At 49.3% G+C, this 21,632-nt stretch overlaps 1 protein-coding gene across 3 annotated transcripts in view; it reads right to left on the bottom strand.

Moving 5' to 3' along the window:
• The window catches only part of LOC129860025 (LIM domain only protein 7-like), a 65,212-nt gene that overhangs the window by 21,742 nt on the left and 21,838 nt on the right, over positions 1 to 21,632 (bottom strand). For 2 of the 3 annotated variants that reach the window (XM_055930352.1, XM_055930350.1), the window contains exons 10-14: positions 10,362 to 10,391; positions 8,730 to 8,889; positions 7,262 to 7,401; positions 6,321 to 7,131; positions 3,637 to 3,942 (exon numbers count right to left, since the gene is read on the bottom strand). In XM_055930352.1, the coding sequence (XP_055786327.1) occupies positions 3,637 to 3,942; positions 6,321 to 7,131; positions 7,262 to 7,401; positions 8,730 to 8,889; positions 10,362 to 10,391 (1,447 nt within the window). The remainder of the gene's footprint in view (positions 1 to 3,636; positions 3,943 to 6,320; positions 7,132 to 7,261; positions 7,402 to 8,729; positions 8,890 to 10,361; positions 10,392 to 21,632) is intronic. The other variant, XM_055930351.1, reaches the window with a different exon arrangement.

Raw genomic sequence — 21,632 nt, 5'->3', positions numbered from 1 at the left:
CTAGCGGTCATCAGCTAATCTTTAGCCCTGTCAACTCATGCCAATCTGCGCAGCGCGATTCAACCCAGAGCATATCGGGGACTGCTTCCTCATCTCCACTTCTCCAGATTCCTACCGCAAGCTCTGAACCTTTTCACCTAGATCATCGCAGCTAGCTAACTGCTATCCGAATGGCTACTCCTGGCTAACGTCTCTGTCCGGAAGCAAGCACCAGTTAGCCTCGTACTTGGCCCATCTCCCCGGCTAGCTGAAGAGGTCCATCAGCCAATTTCTTGGGCTCCAATACCTTTTCTGCCAATTGGCCTGGACCCTTTTACTGCCTACACGGAGCCCTGCCAATCCATCACGACTGGCCTGCCGACAACCGTCCGAGAGGGCTACAACAGACTCTTCCGTCGCGACGTCCCCCTCTGCTAGCCTCGGCCCGCTAGCTGTCTGAATCGCCGTGTCAACAGCTCGCCTAGCTACTCACTGGACCCTATGATCACTCGCCTACGCGTGCCTCTCCCGAATGTCAATATGCCGTTTTGGTTAGTGATTGTCGTATTTCACTGTAGAGCCTCCAGCCCTGCTCAATATGCCTTAGCTAGTCCTTTTGTTCCACCTCCCACACATGCGGTGACCTCACCTTGTTTAAATGGTGTCTCTAGAGACAAACCTCTCATCGTCACTCAATGCCTAGGTTTACCTCCACTGTATTCACATCCTACCATACCTGTCTGTACATTATGCCTTGTATCTATTCCTCCGCACCCAGAAACCTGCTCCCTTTACTCTGTTCCGAACACACTAGACGACCAGTTCTTATTGCCTTTAGCCGTACCCTTATCCTACTCCTCCTTTGGTGATGTAGAGGTTAATCCAGGCCCTGCAGCGCCTAGCTCCACTCCCATTCCCCAGGCGCACTCATTTGTTGACTTCTGTAACCTTAAAAGCCTTGGTTTCATGCATGTTAACATTAGAAGCCTCCTCCCTAAGTTTGCTTTAGCACACTCTGCCAACCCAGATGTCTTAGCCATGTCTGAATGCTGGCTTAGGAAGACCACCAAAAACCCTGAAATTTCCATCCCTAACTATTACATTTTCCGGCAAGATAGAACTGCCAAAGGGGGCGGGGTTGCAATCTACTGCAGAGACAGTCTGCAGAGTTCTGTCTTAATATCCAGGTCTGTACCAAAACAATTGAGCTTCTACTTCTAAAAATCCACCTTTCCAGAAACAAGTCTCTCACCGTTGCCGCTTGCTATAGACCACCCTCTGCCCCCAGCTGTGCCCTGGACACCATATGTGAATTGATTGCCCCTCATCTATCTTCAGAGCTCGTGCTGTTAGGTGACCTAAACTGGGACATGCTTAACACCCCAGCCGTCCTACAATCTAACCTAGATGCCCTCAGTCTCACAAATGATCAATGAACCTACCAGGTACAACCCCAAATCCGTAAACACGGGCGCCCTCATAGATATCCTGACCAACCTGCCCTCTAAATACACCTCTGCTGTCTTCAACCAACATCTCAGCGACCACCCCTCATCACTGTCAAACGCTACTTAAAACACTTCAGCGAGCAGGCCTTTCTAAATCTACCTGGCCCGGGTATCCTTTAAGGATATTGACCTCAATCCATCAGTAGAGGATGCCTGGTTATTCTTTAAAAATGCTTTCCTCACCATCTTAAATAAGCATGCTCCATTCAAAATAATCTAGAACTAGGAACAGATATATCCCTTGGTTCACTCCAGACCTGAAAGCCCTCGATCAGCACAAACATCCTGTGGCGTTCAGCATTAGCATCATATAGCCCCCGCGATATGCAACTTTCAAGGGAAGTTAGGAACCATTATACACAGGCAGTTAGGAAAGCAAAGGCTAGCTTTTTTAAACAGAAATTTGCATCCTGTAGTACTAACTAAAAAAAAATTGGGACACTAAAGCCCATGGAGAATAAGAGCACCTCCTCCCAGCTGCCCACTGCACTGAGGCTAGGAAACACTGTCACCACCGATAAATCCACTATAATTGAGAATTTCAATAAGCATTTTTCTACGGCTGGCCATGCTTTCCACCTGGCTACCCCAGTCAACAGCTCTGCACCCCCCACAGCAACTTGACCAAGCCTCCCCCATTTCCCCTTCCCTGTTGTCCAGACCTCTGGCAGTCTATGGGGGTGCCACAGGGTTCAATTCTCGGGCCGACTCTCTTCTCTGTATACATCAATGATGTCGCTCTTGCTGCTGGTGATTCTCTGATCCACCTCTACGCAGACGACACCATTCTGTATACTTCTGGCCCTTCTTTAGACATTGTTAACTAACCTCCAGATGAGCTTCAATGCCATACAACTCTCCTTCCGTGGCCTCAAACTGCTCTTAAATGCAAGCTAAACTAAATGCATGCTCTTCAACCGATCGCTGCCTGCACCTGCCCGCCCGTCCAGCACCACTACTCTGGACGGTTCTGACTTAGAATATGTGGACAACTACAAATACCGAGGTGTCTGGTTAGACTGTAAACTCTCCTTCCAGACCCACATTAAGCATCTCCAATCCTAAATTAAATCTAGAATCGGCTTCCTATTTCACAACAAAGCCTCCTTCACTCATGCTGCTAAACATACCCTCGTAAAACTGACCATCCTACCGATCCTTGACTTCGGTGATGTCATTTAAAAAAAATAGTCTCCACCACACTACTCAGCAAATTGGATGCAGTCCATCACAGTGCCATCCATTTTGTCACCAAAGCCCCATATACTACCCACCACTGCGACCTGTATGCTCTCGTTGGCTGGCCCTCACTTCATATTCGTCACCAAACCCACTGGCTCCAGGTCATCTATAAGTCTCTGCTAGGTAAATCACCGCCTTATCTCAGCTCACTGGTGACCATAGCAACACCCACCCGTAGCACGCACTCCAGCAGGTATATCTCACTGGTCACCATAGCAACACCCACCCGTAGCACGCGCGCCAGCTGGTCATCCCCAAAGCCAATTCCTCAATTTGCCGACCTTTCCTTCCAGTTCTCTGCTGCCAATGACTGGAACGAACTGCAAAAATCATCTGAAGCTGGAGACTCATATCTCCCTCACTAGCTTTAAGCACCAGCTGTCAGAGCAGCTCACAGATCACTGCACATAGCCCATCTGTAAACTCCCCATCCAACTACCTCATCCCCATACTGTTAATATTTATTTTGCTCCTTTGCACCCCAGTATCTCTACTTGCACGTTTACCTTCTGCACATCACTCCAGTGTTTAATTGCTAAATTGTATTTATTTCACCACTATGGCCTATTTATTGCCTTACCTCCCTAATCTTACTTCATTTGCACACACTGTATACAGACTTTTCTATTGTGTTACTGACTTGTTTGTTTGTTTATTCCATGTGTAACTCTGTGTTGTTGTCTGTTCACACTGCTATGCTTTATCTTGACCAGGTCGCAGTTGCAAATGAGAACTTGTTCTCAACTAGCCTACCTGGTTAAATAAAGGTGAAAAAAAAAAAAAAAAAAATTGGGTAAAACTCTGGCCCCGATTTTTTTTTATTTTAAATATGGTAAAACTCTGGCCCCAATTATGACAGCCCAGTTACGGCTGATGTGTTTCTCAAGGTAACGACTGTGGGGCTCACCTGTGCAGAGCCATTCTGTCTGACTGAGACAGGGAGGCTGGGCAGGAGAGAAGGGGGTAAGGGTCCCTTCCGGCTGGGTTTGGGGTGGGTGGTAGGTCCGGGACCACCTCTGGCCTTCAGGATGGAGGGCTGGGTCTGACTCCCTCCCTCCTCATTTACTTCCTGGTTCACACTGCTCTGATTGGCTGTGGCCCAGGGCTGAGCCCTGACAGCGACCTCGGAGATAGTGACCATTTTCTGGGGGCGTGAGGGAGCAGTCTCGCTGGGGAGCAGGGAACCGTTTCTGTTCAGTAGAGAGTTCTCCAACTGTAGGTAGAACAGTAATGACATCACAAAGAGACTGTCTTCTAGAATAACCAACATATATGACATCACAAAGAGACTGTCTTCTGGAATAACCAACATATATGACATCACAAAGAGACTGTGTCTTCTGGAATAACCAGGTAATAGAAGACAGGGCAGAGTTTACAGTCTCCAACTGTAGGTAGAGGACAGGGTTTTACAGGGTCAGCCATAGTAGTACGATAGGTGTTGTTTTACAGGGTCAGTCATAGTAGTATGACAGGTGTTGTTGTACAGGGTCAGTCATAGTAGTATGATAGGTGTTGTTGTACAGGGTCAGTCACAGTAGTATGATAGGTGTTGTTTTACAGGGTCAGTCATAGTAGTATGATAGGTGTTGTTGTACAGGGTCAGTCATAGTAGTATGATAGGTGTTGTTGTACAGGGTCAGTCATAGTAGTATGATAGGTGTTGTTTTACAGGGTCAGTCATTGTAGTATGATAGGTGTTGTTTTACAGGGTCAGTCATAGTAGTATGATAGGTGTTGTTGTACAGGGTCAGTCATAGTAGTATGATAGGTGTTGTTGTACAGGGTCAGTCATAGTAGTATGATAGGTGTTGTTTTACAGGGTCAGTCACAGTAGTATGATAGGTGTTGTTTTACAGGGTCAGTCATAGTAGTATGATAGGTGTTGTTGTACAGGGTCAGTCATAGTAGTATGATAGGTGTTGTTGTACAGGGTCAGTCATAGTAGTATGATAGGTGTTGTTTTACAGGGTCAGTCATTGTAGTATGATAGGTGTTGTTTTACAGGGTCAGTCAGCCGTACTGCGCCCCCTGGAGCAAATTAGGATTAAGTACTTTTCTGAAGGGCACAGACATTTTTCACCTTGTCTGCTCGGGTATTACTTTCGGTTACTGGCCCAATGCTCTAACCACTAGGCTACCTGCCGCCCTATATAGGGAATAGGGTGCTGGCCCAACGCTCTAACCACTAGGCTACCTGCCGCCCTATATAGGGAATAGGGTGCTGGCCCAACGCTCTAACCACTAGGCTACCTGCCGCCCTATATAGGGAATAGGGTGCTGGCCCAACGCTCTAACCACTAGGCTACCTGCCGCCCTATATAGGGAATAGGGTGCTGGCCCAACGCTCTAACCACTAGGCTACCTGCCGCCCTATATAGGGAATAGGGTGCTGGCCCAACGCTCTAACCACTAGGCTACCTGCCGCCCTATATAGGGAATAGGGTGCTGGCCCAACGCTCTAACCACTAGGCTACCTGCCGCCCTATATAGGGAATAGGGTGCTGGCCCAACGCTCTAACCACTAGGCTACCTGCCGCCCTATATAGGGAATAGGGTGCTGGCCCAACGCTCTCACCACTAGGCTACCTGCCGCCCTATATAGGGAATAGGGTGCCATTGGGCCTCAGGCTGGGCACAGGGAGCCAGCCAGCAGTATCCTGTTATACTACTGCATTATTCATAGGAGATGGAAGAGGATCAGGAAGCACAAGGTAACAAGACCACACACACAATTCTCCCTCCACATACTACCAGGGAGAACTACAAGTACCAAGCACACACACAATTCTCCCTCCACATACTACCAAGGAGAACTACAAGTACCAAGGAGAACTACAAGTACCAAGGAGAACTACCAGTACCAAGCACACACACACAATTCTCCCTCCACATACTACCAAGGGGAACTACAAGTACCAAGCACACCTTGAAGGCAGTAGTATTTAGTGAACATGTGAGCATCCAATCACAAGAGATGTAGTGTACAACTGTTGCACATCCTACAGAAGAACTGAATACAGAAACACACTGTACAAATGAAGGGGGCATTAGTCACAGAGGGGTGAACACAGTACAGACAGGACAGAGCGAGAGACAGAGCGAGAGACAGAGCGAGAGACAGAGCGAGAGACAGAGCGAGAGACAGAGCGAGAGACAGAGCGAGAGACAGAGCGAGAGACAGAGCGAGAGACAGAGCGAGAGACAGAGCGAGAGACAGAGCGAGAGACAGAGCGAGAGACAGAGCGAGAGACAGAGCGAGAGACAGAGCGAGAGACAGAGCGAGAGACAGAGCGAGAGACAGAGCGAGAGACAGAGCGAGAGACAGAGCGAGAGACAGAGCGAGAGACAGAGCGAGAGACAGAGCGAGAGACAGAGCGAGAGACAGAGCGAGAGACAGAGCGAGAGACAGAGCGAGAGACAGAGCGAGAGACAGAGCGAGAGACAGAGCGAGAGACAGAGCGAGAGACAGAGCGAGAGACAGAGCGAGAGACAGAGCGAGAGACAGAGCGAGAGACAGAGCGAGAGACAGAGCGAGAGACAGAGCGAGAGACAGAGCGAGAGACAGAGCGAGAGACAGGGATTCCTCACGTTGTAGAGCCTGGGTAGCGAGGACACTCTGGAGGACTTGGCTCCAAACGGCCGGGGGGTGAAGCCGGCAGAGAGGCAGGACGAAGAGCCCTCAGACCGGCGGTATCCCCTGGGGAGAGAAGCAGAAACCCCTCCTCTTCCTCCTGGAGCCCTGGAGCTGTACCTGTAGAGGGGGAGCACCTGCTGCTGGGGAGCTGAGACATGACCCGGGGCTGGGGCTACCCCTGAGGTCAGGGACTCTACAGTAGAGAGGAGGGCTTGGTCTGGGATGTCCATGGAGGCAGAGGGGCTGTGGGAGCTGGTAACGCTGGTTAGGTTTGAGCCGGTACCGTTCACCAGGTCAGAGGTAGTTAGAGAAGAACTGGTAGTAAGACATGAGCCAGATCCAGTGAGGGTCGTGGGGATCCCGTTTGAGAGCAAGGAGATGTTCTGGTCTCGTCCAGTGGAGATCACGAGAGCTGGGCTAGAGATGGTCTGGGCATGGGTCTGGGAGGAGAAGGGAGAGGCAGAGTTGGGTAAAGTGGCTAAACCTCCAGCTCCGTCTGGCTCCACCGGTGTGTGACGCCTCTCCCCCAGGACGAGGGGCTCTGATTGGGGCACGGCTCCGGCTGAGGGTCCCTGGGCCTGGAGGGTCAGGCTGGGGGTGGTGAAGGGTTCCGAGGCTCCGGAGCTGTAGGGAGACTCCACGGAGGAGCTGAGGGCCAGCGGGGCTCTGGTGTGGGGTCGGAGCTCCAGGGAACCCTCCTTGGCCAAGGTGGAGGGAGAGACCTTGTTGTGGCTACTGCTGCATAGGGACTCCTCATCCTCTTCCCTGTGGTACCAGATGAAAGGAGGAGTGGTAATGATCATGCTACATATCAACGGCCAGGCAGACATCCACCCAAGGGGTCCACACACACAAATAGGTACTACTATAAAGTCTGTCTGTGTCCGTCCCCTACCTGTCCTCTTGTAGGCTCCTGCATGTCCCGCCTGTAACGACCCCTGCGTTGGTCATCAGGACGATGTTGTCTCTCTCCTGCATCTTCCTCCGCAGGTCACAGTTAGACCTGTGACGCCGGAGCTTCCACTTGGTCAGGTCCTGACAGGAGGCATCAATGGGGGGGGGGGAACACTTAAAACAATGAATCACGACAGAGACAAGAACTGCTGTTGAATTCATTTGTAGCAGCAACAATTAGCCCAGTGAAGAGCGCCAGGGAGTGTGGTTTTAAACAGCACTTAACCTCTCTTGGGTAGGGGGTAGTATTTTCACGTCCGGATGAAAAGCGTGCCCAAAGTAAACTGCCAGAAGCTAGGATATGCATACAGAAAACTCTAAAGCTCCTAAAACTGTTAAAATTATGTCTGAGTATAACAGAACTGATATGTCAGGCAAAACCGAGGCCAACCCCCCCCCCCCCCCAAAAAGAAATTCAGCCTAACACTGTTTTCAACTTTTATTATAATGCAAATTCCTCAGATGTCAGTTCCTAGGGCTTCCACTAGATGTCGACAGTCGTGTTTCATGCTGGTTTTTGGAAAAATGAGCCCAAAATTGTAGTTTATCTAGGTGGCTCCCATTTTGGTAGAGTTTCCGAGCGCGTGGAAGAGAGAGCGTTCTTGGGTATTTTTCCTCAGGTAAAGACAACGATTCTCCGTCTTAAATTTTATCATTTATTTACATATTAGGGTACCTAAGGTTTGATTATAAACGTTGTTGGACTTGTTTGGAAAAGTTTGTTAGTAACGTTTGGGATTCATTTTGTATGCATTTTGATGGAGGGAAACCGAGTGGATTATTGACTGAAGCGCGCCAGCTAAACTGAGTTTATGGATATAAAGGACATTATCGAACAAAAGGACCATTTGTGATTCATCTGGGACCTTTTGCAGTGCCAACAGAAGATGATCAAAGGTAAGGCATTTATTATATCGCTATTTCTGACTTTCATGGCGCACCTGCCTGGTTGAAATATGTTTTTGTATGCGGGGCACTGTCCTCAAATAATCGCATGGTGTGCTTTCGCCGTGAAGCCTTTTTGAAAATCTGACACAGCGGCTGGATTAACAAGTTAAGCTTTATTTTGATGTATTACACTTGTGATTTTATGAAAAGTTAAATATTTATAATTCTGTAGTTTGAATTTCGCAATCTCACCGGATGTTGGCATGGTGGGACGCTACCGTCCCACAAGAAGTTAAGATGGTGATTTGACAGGGTCAAAGGTCAGGGCACAAAGAGATCCCTGATTATAGAATGTCAGTCAGATGGTGATTTGACAGGGTCAAAGGTCAGGGCACAAAGAGAGAGATCACCGATTATAGAATGTCAGTCAGATGGTGATGAGAAATGAGACAGGTGAGTAGTTATACAGGGCAGGATGGTACAGGTTATGGACTCCCGTGTGTGTGTGTGTGTGTACTCACGTTGTGCCACTTGGCCTCACTCTCGTGGACCCGGACTCTGACCATCTGCAGCTGGTCCTGGCTCACGGCGCTGGGGCTTAGCTCCATGCCACCCTCAGAAACCTGGCGCACCACTTGCGTGGCCGACGGGAACCACCTGATGTCATTCAACGACTTGCTCCTGTTGTAGTGAAGAGAGAGAGCAAGAGAAACAAGAGACGTGAACGACGAGCGAGAGCGGAAAAAGACAGAGCAAGAACACTGCAGATTGATGATCAGGATGTCATAGTATATTACGTTGTCCAACATTCCACCACATGCAGCAGCAGCCGGCGCTAAACCAAGCCAGCCGGCGCTAAACCAAGCCAGCCGGCGCTAAACCAAGCCAGCCGGCGCTAAACCAAGCCAGCCGGCGCTAAACCAAGCCAGCCGGCGCTAAACCAAGCCAGCCGGCGCTAAACCAAGCCAGCCGGCGCTAAACCAAGCCAGCCAGCAGACGGCGCTAAACCAAGTACTTAAGTAAAAATACTAAAGTACTACTTCAGTAGTATCTATACTTTACTGTTGGTATTTTTTACAACATTCTTTAACAGAATGTACTTATTCTATACATTTTCCCCCGACATTAAAAAGTACACGTTACATTCTGAATGCTTATCAGGATAAGACAATGGTCCAACTCAAACACGTTTTATTTTAATTTCACTAGGCAAGTCCCTTAAGAACAAATAGTTATTTACAATGACGGCCTTCACCGGATGACGCTGGGCCAAATACGCGCCGCCCTATGGGACTCCCAATCACAGCCGGTTGTGATGCAGCCTGGATTCGAACCAGTGTGTCTGTAGTGACGCCTCAAGCACTGAGATGCAGTGCCTTAAAACCGCTGCGGCACTCGGGAGCCCAAAAGAGAACATCCCTGGTCATCCCTACTGCCTCTGATCTGGAGGAATCACTAAACAGAGAACATCCCTGGTCATCCCTACTGCCTCTGATCTGGAGGACTCACTAAACAGAGAACATCCCTGGTCATCCCTACTGCCTCTGATCTGGAGGACTCACTAAACACAAACGCTTCATTTGTAAATGTGTTGGACTGCGCCACTGGCTACCCGTAAATAAATAATAATGCCTTCTGGTTTGCTTAATGTAAGGAATTTGGAAAAATGTACACTTACTTTTGATACCAATGTATATTTAAAACCAAATACTTTTACTCAAGTAGTATCTTACTGGCATATGTTCATTTTAGTCATTTTCTATTAAAGCCAGCAGGTTTGGCCCCAAAGCCAAGCGAGCCAGCAGGGGCCGCTAAAGCCAAGCGAGCCAGCAGGGGCCGCTAAAGCCAAGCGAGCCAGCAGGGGCCGCTAAAGCCAAGCGAGCCAGCAGGGGCCGCTAAAGCCAAGCGAGCCAGCAGGGGCCGCTAAAGCCAAGCGAGCCAGCAGGGGCCGCTAAAGCCAAGCGAGCCAGCAGGGGCCGCTAAAGCCAAGCGAGCCAGCAGGGGCCGCTAAAGCCAAGCGAGCCAGCAGGGGCCGCTAAAGCCAAGCGAGCCAGCAGGGGGCTCTAAAGCCAAGCGAGCCCAGCAGGGGGGCGCTAAAGCCAAGCGAGCCAGCAGGGGGCGCTAAAGCCCAGCAGGTGGCGTCGTTAACTCACCATATCCATCCTGGGTTTACCTCCGAGTTTCTACAGGACCAGAGAAAGACCAGACCACTGCACACTCAGATACATGCCATTTAGCAGATCCATTTATTCAAATACTGTTTTTTTAACCAGGTAGGCTAGTTGAGAACAAGTTCTCATTTACAACTGCAACCTGACCAAGATAAAGCAAAGCAGTTCGACACAGAATTACACATGGCATAAACAAAACATAGTCAATAACACAGTAGAAAAATCTATAATAATTGATGCTTACATTTTTTTTTTTCCTTCTCCCCAGTGCTGGTGACACTAGAGGTAATTGAACCCACAGCCCTGGTATTGAAGTGCTGGTGACACCAGCGGTAATTGCACCCACAGCCCTGGTATTGAAGTGCTGGTGACACCAGCGGTAATTGAACCCACAGCCCTGGTATTGAAGTGCTGGTGACACCAGCGGTAATTGCACCCACAGCCCTGGTATTGAAGTGCTGGTGACACCAGCGGTAATTGCACCCACAGCCCTGGTATTGCCAAGTGCCATGGTCTACCAACTGAGCCACACACACAACCAGGTAATATACCCGCTCTCTAGAACCCCACTGTAGAAGACCGTAGCAGTGAACACTAGTGTGTTCGCACAATACCAGGTTCAGTATCCCGATAGTAGATACCATGACAAAATCTGCCCAAGTCACAGGAAGTCACTTGATCCAGACAGCTCTTGAGTTCAATATCATTAAAATTAAACTTTGTAATGTATGCATTAATCATTAAATCAAGCAATTTCACTTTGGTATATAAATAAGGTAATTTATTTTAAAAGTTAATCTCCCTTTATAAACTGGGTAAATCAGGATGTCACCTAGTTCTAGTCACAATACCGGGGAATAGAAATTCAACAGGAGTGTGTGTGTATGGAGTTACTGAGCTTGTTCAGGCTGATTTCACGAGACTAGATGGAAAAAACAACACGTTTCCCTTCCATTTTAGGACTTATTTTATTCTACTGATCCACATTTGCATATAAGCAGCAATATATTTTATGAAAGTGCTCTCTAAGACCTATGACCTCATTCACAGTCAGCCTTCATTAAAGATTATCTTGACTGGGAGACGTGAGAGACCAAGTCAATGAAACGTTTAGTGACAATCAGCTTTGTTAAAAATCAGCAATAATTTGAATCATGGTTTGCATATTATAAAACAGACAAGGTACGGTAGTGAATTGATGTTGGTTTCAGCTGTAAGCTAGCAAGGAAAGTTAGCCTACAAAAGCTATCGATACCTTACTGCATTGGAAAGTGTTCTAGACATTGTTTTGAGAACATGAAACAGTTGCAACGTCTCTACACGGCCGTGTCGCATTATTCACGTGTGTTAACTTCTGTACAGGACTCCCAGCGGTCCCTCAGGACAGACTCCCAGCGGTCCCTCAGGACAGACTCCCAGCGGTCCCTCAGGACAGACTCCCAGCGGTCCCTCAGGACAGACTCCCAGCGGTCCCTCAGGACAGACTCCCAGCGGTCCCTCAGGACAGACTCCCAGCGGTCCCTCAGGACAGACTCCCAGCGGTCCCTCAGGACAGACTCCCAGCGGTCCCTCAGGACAGACTCCCAGCGGTCCCTCAGGACAGACTCCCAGCGGTCCCTCAGGACAGACTCCCAGCGGTCCCTCAGGACAGACTCCCAGCGGTCCCTCAGGACAGACTCCCAGCGGTCCCTCAGGACAGACTCCCAGCGGTCCCTCAGGACAGACTCCCAGCGGTCCCTCAGGACAGACTCCCAGCGGTCCCTCAGGACAGACTCCCAGCGGTCCCTCAGGACAGACTCCCAGCGGTCCCTCAGGACAGACTCCCAGCGGTCCCTCAGGACAGACTCCCAGCGGTCCCTCAGGACAGACTCCCAGCGGTCCCTCAGGACAGACTCCCAGCGGTCCCTCAGGACAGACTCCCAGCGGTCCCTCAGGACAGACTCCCAGCGGTCCCTCAGGACAGACTCCCAGCGGTCCCTCAGGACAGACTCCCAGCGGTCCCTCAGGACAGACTCCCAGCGGTCCCTCAGGACAGACTCCCAGCGGTCCCTCAGGACAGACTCCCAGCGGTCCCTCAGGACAGACTCCCAGCGGTCCCTCAGGACAGACTCCCAGCGGTCCCTCAGGACAGACTCCCAGCGGTCCCTCAGGACAGACTCCCAGCGGTCCCTCAGGACAGACTCCCAGCGGTCCCTCAGGACAGACTCCCAGCGGTCCCTCAGGACAGACTCCCAGCGGTCCCTCAGGACAGACTCCCAGCGGTCCCTCAGGACAGACTCCCAGCGGTCCCTCAGGACAGACTCCCAGCGGTCCCTCAGGACAGACTCCCAGCGGTCCCTCAGGACAGACTCCCAGCGGTCCCTCAGGACAGACTCCCAGCGGTCCCTCAGGACAGACTCCCAGCGGTCCCTCAGGACAGACTCCCAGCGGTCCCTCAGGACAGACTCCCAGCGGTCCCTCAGGACAGACTCCCAGCGGTCCCTCAGGACAGACTCCCAGCGGTCCCTCAGGACAGACTCCCAGCGGTCCCTCAGGACAGACTCCCAGCGGTCCCTCAGGACAGACTCCCAGCGGTCCCTCAGGACAGACTCCCAGCGGTCCCTCAGGACAGACTCCCAGCGGTCCCTCAGGACAGACTCCCAGCGGTCCCTCAGGACAGACTCCCAGCGGTCCCTCAGGACAGACTCCCAGCGGTCCCTCAGGACAGACTCCCAGCGGTCCCTCAGGACAGACTCCCAGCGGTCCCTCAGGACAGACTCCCAGCGGTCCCTCAGGACAGACTCCCAGCGGTCCCTCAGGACAGACTCCCAGCGGTCCCTCAGGACAGACTCCCAGCGGTCCCTCAGGACAGACTCCCAGCGGTCCCTCAGGACAGACTCCCAGCGGTCCCTCAGGACAGACTCCCAGCGGTCCCTCAGGACAGACTCCCAGCGGTCCCTCAGGACAGACTCCCAGCGGTCCCTCAGGACAGACTCCCAGCGGTCCCTCAGGACAGACTCCCAGCGGTCCCTCAGGACAGACTCCCAGCGGTCCCTCAGGACAGACTCCCAGCGGTCCCTCAGGACAGACTCCCAGCGGTCCCTCAGGACAGACTCCCAGCGGTCCCTCAGGACAGACTCCCAGCGGTCCCTCAGGACAGACTCCCAGCGGTCCCTCAGGACAGACTCCCAGCGGTCCCTCAGGACAGACTCCCAGCGGTCCCTCAGGACAGACTCCCAGCGGTCCCTCAGGACAGACTCCCAGCGGTCCCTCAGGACAGACTCCCAGCGGTCCCTCAGGACAGACTCCCAGCGGTCCCTCAGGACAGACTCCCAGCGGTCCCTCAGGACAGACTCCCAGCGGTCCCTCAGGACAGACTCCCAGCGGTCCCTCAGGACAGACTCCCAGCGGTCCCTCAGGACAGACTCCCAGCGGTCCCTCAGGACAGACTCCCAGCGGTCCCTCAGGACAGACTCCCAGCGGTCCCTCAGGACAGACTCCCAGCGGTCCCTCAGGACAGACTCCCAGCGGTCCCTCAGGACAGACTCCCAGCGGTCCCTCAGGACAGACTCCCAGCGGTCCCTCAGGACAGACTCCCAGCGGTCCCTCAGGACAGACTCCCAGCGGTCCCTCAGGACAGACTCCCAGCGGTCCCTCAGGACAGACTCCCAGCGGTCCCTCAGGACAGACTCCCAGCGGTCCCTCAGGACAGACTCCCAGCGGTTCCTCAGACTCGACAATGAGGAAGTGGAGCAGTACCGGGACCTCACGCTATAAGGGGACATCGGCTGCGCTGATAGACAGATCCTCTCAATCATTAGACGTCAGACACATTTGATAGAAATACCGAAAGTAACAAATTCTAGTAATGAACCCGTTTTTTTATGTTCTAGTATTAAAAATATATACTGAAGTTTCAGTATAGCGTACAACACTAGTGAAAACTCGAGTGGCAACAAGGACGACGTCCAAACCATCCCTATTCACACCGGGCCGCGACCGACGCAGATCAGCAAGGACAACGTCCAAACCATCCCTATTCACACCGGGCCGCGACCGACGCTGATCAGCAAGGACAACGTCCAAACCATCCCTATTCACACCGGGCCGCGACCGACGCAGATCAGCAAGGACAACGTCCAAACCATCCCTATTCACACCGGGCCGCGACCGACGCAGATCAGCAAGGACGACGTCCAAACCATCCCTATTCACACCGGGCCGCGACCGACGCAGATCAGCAGGGACAACGTCCAAACCATCCCTATTCACACCGGGCCGCGACCGACGCAGATCAGCAAGGACGACGTCCAAACCATCCCTATTCACACCGGGCCGCGACCGACGCAGATCAGCAGGGACAACGTCCAAACCATCCCTATTCACACCGGGCCGCGACCGAAGCTGAACATTCATCACTCTAACGCCAAATACTTTATTGACCCACTGTTACATTGTTAGTTTGGTACATCACAGTTCAACTCTGAAATCTAAAACCCCCCATTTCATTTTCTTGGGCACTTCTTTTGACCAGTAGTCTATATACGAATAGGATGCCGTGTGTGTGGGAGACAGCGAGAGAGACAGATTGTCATCCCTTCAATGTCTACAATAAACCTTTGGCATTAAAAATACTTCTCAATAAAGGTTCATATAAAATGTTTACAGCCTCATCACTTTGGTAGCACACCTACAGGCCAATATTCCTTGGATGCACACCTACAGGCCAATATTCCTTGGAAGCACACCTACAGGCCAATATTATTTGCATGATGATTATGGGCAAGCATGTAGCTTACACAAAAACACAAAAGGACTCCAGTACTGCCCTTTGCAGTAGATTTTAACGGAAGGCTCTGTCCCTGCCTATATGACAAAGGTCATAAGCTTGTGGCAGGTTGTTAAAAAGCTATAATGGTCACTATGACGTTGTTTAAATGTAGGCTTTGGGGTGGTATACTGGGGCTATTTGGAAAAAGCCACGGGAATGATTTCTCTCAAATACCGCTAATAAACTATTCATTTGAAGTTTAAGTCTAATATTCAAATGTATTAAGTAAATACCTTGTACAATATGTTAGGAGATAAAGATGGCGTTCGTTTTACCGGTCACAATTTTCCCACCCATTATGAAGCTTTTACCGGTAGTCCCCAGTCATGTGATGTTGAGGTAGTCCCCAGTCATGTGATGTTGAGGTAGTCCCCAGTCATGTGATGTTGAGGCCGGAGCGTTGAGTCTGTTGTGCAGAACGCACCAGGTGATCTAATTACAGGATGGAATTCACAACTAAATCTTCGCCAGAGAGATTTAACTTATAACTGTACGAGTTGTGGGTCTAAAAGCTCACGATCTATGACAGTTAGTACTTAAACATTGTATTTGTGTTTCAGTAATATCTAGATGTGAAAAATAAAGGGTTTTAAAAAAAAAAAAAGTTATTTAACTAGGCAAGTCAGTGAAGAACAAATTCTTATTTTCAATGACGGCCTACAGGGGAACAGTGGGTTAACTGCCTTGTTCAGGGGCAGAATGACAGATTTTTACCTTGTCAGCTCGGGGATTCGATCTTGCAAACTTTCGGTTACTTGTCCAATGCTCTACCTGCCGCCTCGACACTAAACACTAGGCTACCACCTGCAGACCAAGGACTATTTGACTTACTCATTCCAGGGTTTTTCTTTATTTTTACTATTTTCTACATTAAGAATAATAGTGAAGACATCAAAACATACATATGGAATCATGTAGTGTCCAAAAAAATAAAAGGGTTAACCAAATCTATTTTAGATTCTTCAAAGTAGCCACCCTTTGCCTTGATAACAGCTTTGCACGCTCCTGGCATTCTCTCAACCAGCTTCATGAGGAATGCTTTTACCAACAGTCTTGAAGGAGTTCCCACATATACTGAGCACTTGTTGGCGACTTTTCATTCACTATGCGGTCCAACTCATCCCAAACCATCTCAATTGGGTTGAGGTCGGGTGATTGTGGAGGCCAGGTCATCTGATGCAGCACTCCATCACTCTCCTTCTTGGTAAAATAGCCCTTACACAGCCTGAAGGTGTGTTGGATCATTGTCCTGTTGAAAAACAAATGATAGTCCCACTAAGCACAAACCAGATGGGATGGTGTATCGCTGCAGAATGCTGTGGTAGCCATGCTGGTTATGTGTGCCTTGAATTCTAAATAAATCCCAGACTGTCACCAGCAAAGCACCCCAACACCATCACACCACCTCCTCCATGCTTCACGGTGTGAACCACACAAGCAGAGATCATCCGTTTACCTGCTCTGTGTCTCACAAAGACATGGCGGTTGGAACAAAAAATGTCAAATTTGGACTCATCAGACCAAGGGACAGATTTTCACCGGTTGTGTTCTTTTGGCCCAAGCAAGTCTCTTCTTATTGGTGTCCTTTAGTAGTGGTTTCTTTGCAGCAAATCGACCATGAAGGCCTGATTCACGCAGTCTCCCTCTGAACAGTTGATGTTGAGATGTGTCTGTTACTTGAACTCTGAAGCATTTATTTGGGCGGCAATTTCTGAGGCTGGTAACTCTAATGAACGTATCCTCTGCAGCAGAGGTAACTCTGGGTCTTCCTTTCCTGTGGTGGTCCTCATGAGAGCCAGTTTCATCATAGTGCTTGATGGTTTTTGCGACTGCACTTGAAGAAACGTTCAAAGTTCTTGAAATGTTCCGTATTGACTGACCTTCATGTCTTAAAGAAATGGACTGTCGTTTCTCTTTGCTTATTTGAGATGTTCCTGTCATAATATGGACTTGGTCTTTTACCAAATAGGGCTATCTCTTGCATACCACCCCTACCTTGTCACAACACAACTGATTGGCTCAAATGCATTAAGGAAAGAAATTCCACTAATTATCTTAAGGCACAGCTTTTAATCTAAACGCATTCCAGGTGACTACCTCATGAAGCTGGTTGAGAGAATTCCAAGAGTGTGCAAAGCTGTTATCAAGGCAAAGGGTGGCTACTTTGAAGAATCTCAAATATATTTTGATTTGACCCTTTGCTTACTACATGATTCCGTGTTTTCATAGTTTGTCTTAACTATTATTCTACAATCAAGAAAATAGTCAAAATTTAAGAAAAACCCTTGAATGAGTAGGTGTCCAAACTTGACTGGTACTGTATATCAACATATCTAATTACTTTATTCTTGCTGTGTAACTACTGTAAAAAAAAAAAAAAAAGTTAAAAAAGTGCTAAATAAAATGTGTAGAAAGTACACAAGAGAAAGCTGTAAAAACTAGTTTTATTTTTGCACCAATTATTCTTTTTTTAAAGTAAAAAAAATAAATTTAAGTTAAGTCTAAATGCTCTGGTTAGCTAATTTAGTATCTAGTTATCTACCTAGCTAAGTGGTTAGCTAATTTAGTAGCTAGTTAGCTACCTAGCTAAGTGGTTAGCTAATTTAGTAGCTAGTTAGCTACCTAGCTAAGTGTTTAGCTAATTTAGTAGCAAGTTAGCTACTTAGCTAAGTGGTTAGCTAATTTAGTAGCAAGTTAGCTACCTAGCTAAGTGGTTAGCTAATTTAGTAGCTAGTTAGCTACCTAGCTAAGTGGTTAGCTAATTTAGTAGCTAAATGGTTAGCTTCTTCCAAAATCATGCTTTGCGCCATAACAGATAATCCCCTCCTGGATCAAGATCCTTGCGGTCTAATATTTGCTTTCTGCGTGTAGCATTTTGTACTTGTATAACTACAATAGTTGGGATGTCTGTCCAGCAAATAGATGAAGTCTGAGACTATAAAAATGTTCGCAATGCGTTCGTTAGAATTGAGTTAGCATTCTCTATGGGATTTTACATGTAGTCGTTAGCATTGCTAACCATTCGGATTACAGAGGTTCGGTGGAGTTTGAAAACAGCGGCCCCTTGTGTTCAGTGCCGGTATTACTGAATATCTCAGGATGGAACAAGGTCGGTATGAAGACATGACAATCTGGATACCACACAAGCCTATTTTTAAATCTACTCCTTCGGAAATAGTTCATTTTTCAGTTGAACAAAGCACTGGACTGAGGTACAGGGTGAAGGTACAGTCGGGGTGGGGGGGGTGGCTGGAGGGAGGGGGTGCAGACGAGACGGGAACAACGAGCCAGGGAGTGAAGTCACAGCCCGAATCATCCTGAGGAACCGGAAGTCTTTCGGCTACAAACAGGAGAGAAGAGGGGAAGGAGAGAGAAGGGATGAAACCGAGGAAGAGAGGAGATGCTCAGGGCAAGATCAACAGAAAGGAAATGGGAAGTTGCGCCCAAACAAAAATGGAAATCCCTAAATGTAGAGAGAATGAACTAAGATGGTGAAAAGCAGAGCAAAGCGTTGATGTAAAAGTTAGGGGACGTTGAGGCTTTTAAATGTTTAGCATGGAGGTATTCTGGTTCTCTCACGCAAGAGTTAAACACCAAACGTCAACGTCAAGCATTATCCAAACCCAGCTTAAGTCGAACCCAGCCATGGCCCAAGACCCACATCTACCTGTACCAGGGTTAGGGATAGAGTTAGGATTATTCAAACCCAGCCTCATCCTACAGTAACAGGACAGATCCAGACCTGAATCTGTACATCTTGTGGTACCAGGGTCTCCTCTGAGAGCCCAGCCTGATGGTCCTGACGTGAACCTCCTCCTCGGGAGTCCAATAGCGGGGCAGGAAGCGGTTGTAGCCAGGGTTGGAGGTCGTCTGGTGGAGGGCCAGTTCCACCCGCCGAGCGTACAGATCATCTTTGACAGGGTCAGGATTCTCTCGCCCTTCCTCAGAGTCTTCCTCACGCAGCGCCATCAGGAGGAGTTCCTCGTCGAGGGAGCGCTCCACCTCGGAGAGGAGGGTGATTGAAGACGGAGGGTCGTGGAACGGGTTGGGAGGGAACGGAGACGTTGAAGTACTGCTGCTGTTTAACCAGAGGACAGACCGGGACAGCCGTCCGTGTTAACAGCGGACATTCCTAACACATAGTGAGACCCTTACAGCGACGCGTTGAGTAAAGAGTTAGGAGCACTGGTCACACACTGCTGTGGAACTGCTGCTAACCCAGAGCCGTCTGCGGTATAGTAGTCGTCAACGTCACTCTGAAGTGGGACAAAAAACGCCAACTAAAACACGGTCACAAGCACCCGGGGCTTTGGGTAGAGTTAGGAGCAGCCACACCTTTCACAGTTCAACACTACATCTCCATGTTGAGCACAACCAGGGTTAGTGGAAAACAGCTCTGTTCCAGGAATGTCATGGCAACAGGCAAACTACTTCATCTTATTTCACCAAACTTGTTTGTTGGAGCCTAGAGGGTAGATAGACACTCCGAGTCAACACAAACCACATGCGGCATTTGAAGAAAAAGAAATGTCAGTAATCCAGACAAACGATCAGCCTCACGCTAGTAGCTGTTAGCTTGACGACAGGACCGGCCTCACGCTAGTAGTTTCAGTAGCTGTTAGCTTGACGACAGGACCGGCCTCGCGCTAGTAGTTTCAGTAGCTGTTAGCTTGACGACAGGACCGGCCTCGCGCTAGTAGTTTCAGTAGCTGTTAGCTTGACGACAGGACCGGCCTCGCGCTAGTAGTTTCAGTAGCTGTTAGCTTTATATCAGGGTTGTGATTGTCATTAAGCTATTAAACACGAACGCCTCTCTGTCTGACCTGGGAGAGAACACTGCAGTGTGTCTGGGGTGGGTGTCAATCCTAAACAGGCGAGGGCTTCCTGTCCACAGCCTCAACGTGCCCTGCGGGCTCATGGGTACCGCAAAATTTGTGGGCGTGGCTGGTGAAAGGGAGCGGAACCGTCGGCTGGCCAGGTCGTCTGCAACAACGTCCGGCTGGGGCCGGTCGGCGTCCGAGTCGCTGTGGTAAGCCCACTGGAGGAAGGCCTTCACATCAGGCAGTTGGGGGAGGGGCGGGCTCAGAGGAGGAGGAGGGGCCACACTGATCAGAGACCAAATCAGCAATCAGAGTTAAGTCAACAACATGAGGGTCGGTTCCTATGTGACAATGTGTTTTTTTGTGTTTATTTTAAACAGTCAATTCCAACTGTATGGAATGTAGAAAACATCATGTGTATTACATCAGCACGGCGACACAACGATGTGTATTACATCAGCACGGCGACACAACGATGTGTATTACATCAGCACGGCGACACAACGATGTGTATTACATCAGCACGGTGACACAACGATGTGTATTACATCAGCACACCTACACAACGACGTGTATTACATCAGCACACCTACACAACGACGTGTATTACATCAGCACACCTAGACAACGACGTGTATTACATCAGCACACCTACACAACGATGTGTATTACATCAGCACACCTACACAACGATGTGTATTACATCAGCACACCTACACAACGACGTGTATTACATCAGCACACCTACACAACGATGTGTATTACATCAGCACACCTAGACAACGACGTGTATTACATCAGCACACCTACACAACGATGTGTATTACATCAGCACACCTACACAACGATGTGTATTACATCAGCACACCTACACAACGACGTGTATTACATCAGCACACCTACACAACGACGTGTATTACATCAGCACACCTACACAACGATGTGTATTACATCAGCACACCTAGACAACGACGTGTATTACATCAGCACACCTACACAACGACGTGTATTACATCAGCACGCCTACACAACGATGTGTATTACATCAGCACGGTGACACAACGACGTGTATTACATCAGCACACCTAGACAACGACGTGTATTACATCAGCACACCTACACAACGACGTGTATTACATCAGCACACCTACACAACGACGTGTATTACATCAGCACACCTAGACAACGACGTGTATTACATCAGCACGCCTACACAACGATGTGTATTACATCAGCACGCCGACACAACGACGTGTATTACATCAGCACGCCTACACAACGACGTGTATTACATCAGCACACCTAGACAACGATGTGTATTACATCAGCACGGTGACACAACGACGTGTATTACATCAGCACACCTACACAACGATGTGTATTACATCAGCACGGTGACACCTACACAATGTGTATTACATCAGCACACCTACACAACGATGTGTATTACATCAGCACGGTGACACAACGACGTGTATTACATCAGCACACCTAGACAACGACGTGTATTACATCAGCACGGTGACACAACGACGTGTATTACATCAGCACACCTAGACAACGACGTGTATTACATCAGCACACCTAGACAACGACGTGTATTACATCAGCACACCTACACAA

This window comes from Salvelinus fontinalis, chromosome 7, assembly GCF_029448725.1.
Source record: "Salvelinus fontinalis isolate EN_2023a chromosome 7, ASM2944872v1, whole genome shotgun sequence".
NCBI lineage: Eukaryota > Metazoa > Chordata > Actinopteri > Salmoniformes > Salmonidae > Salvelinus > Salvelinus fontinalis.
Note: the sequence above shows the minus strand (reverse complement) of the source record. Positions and strands in the feature narration are given on the sequence as shown.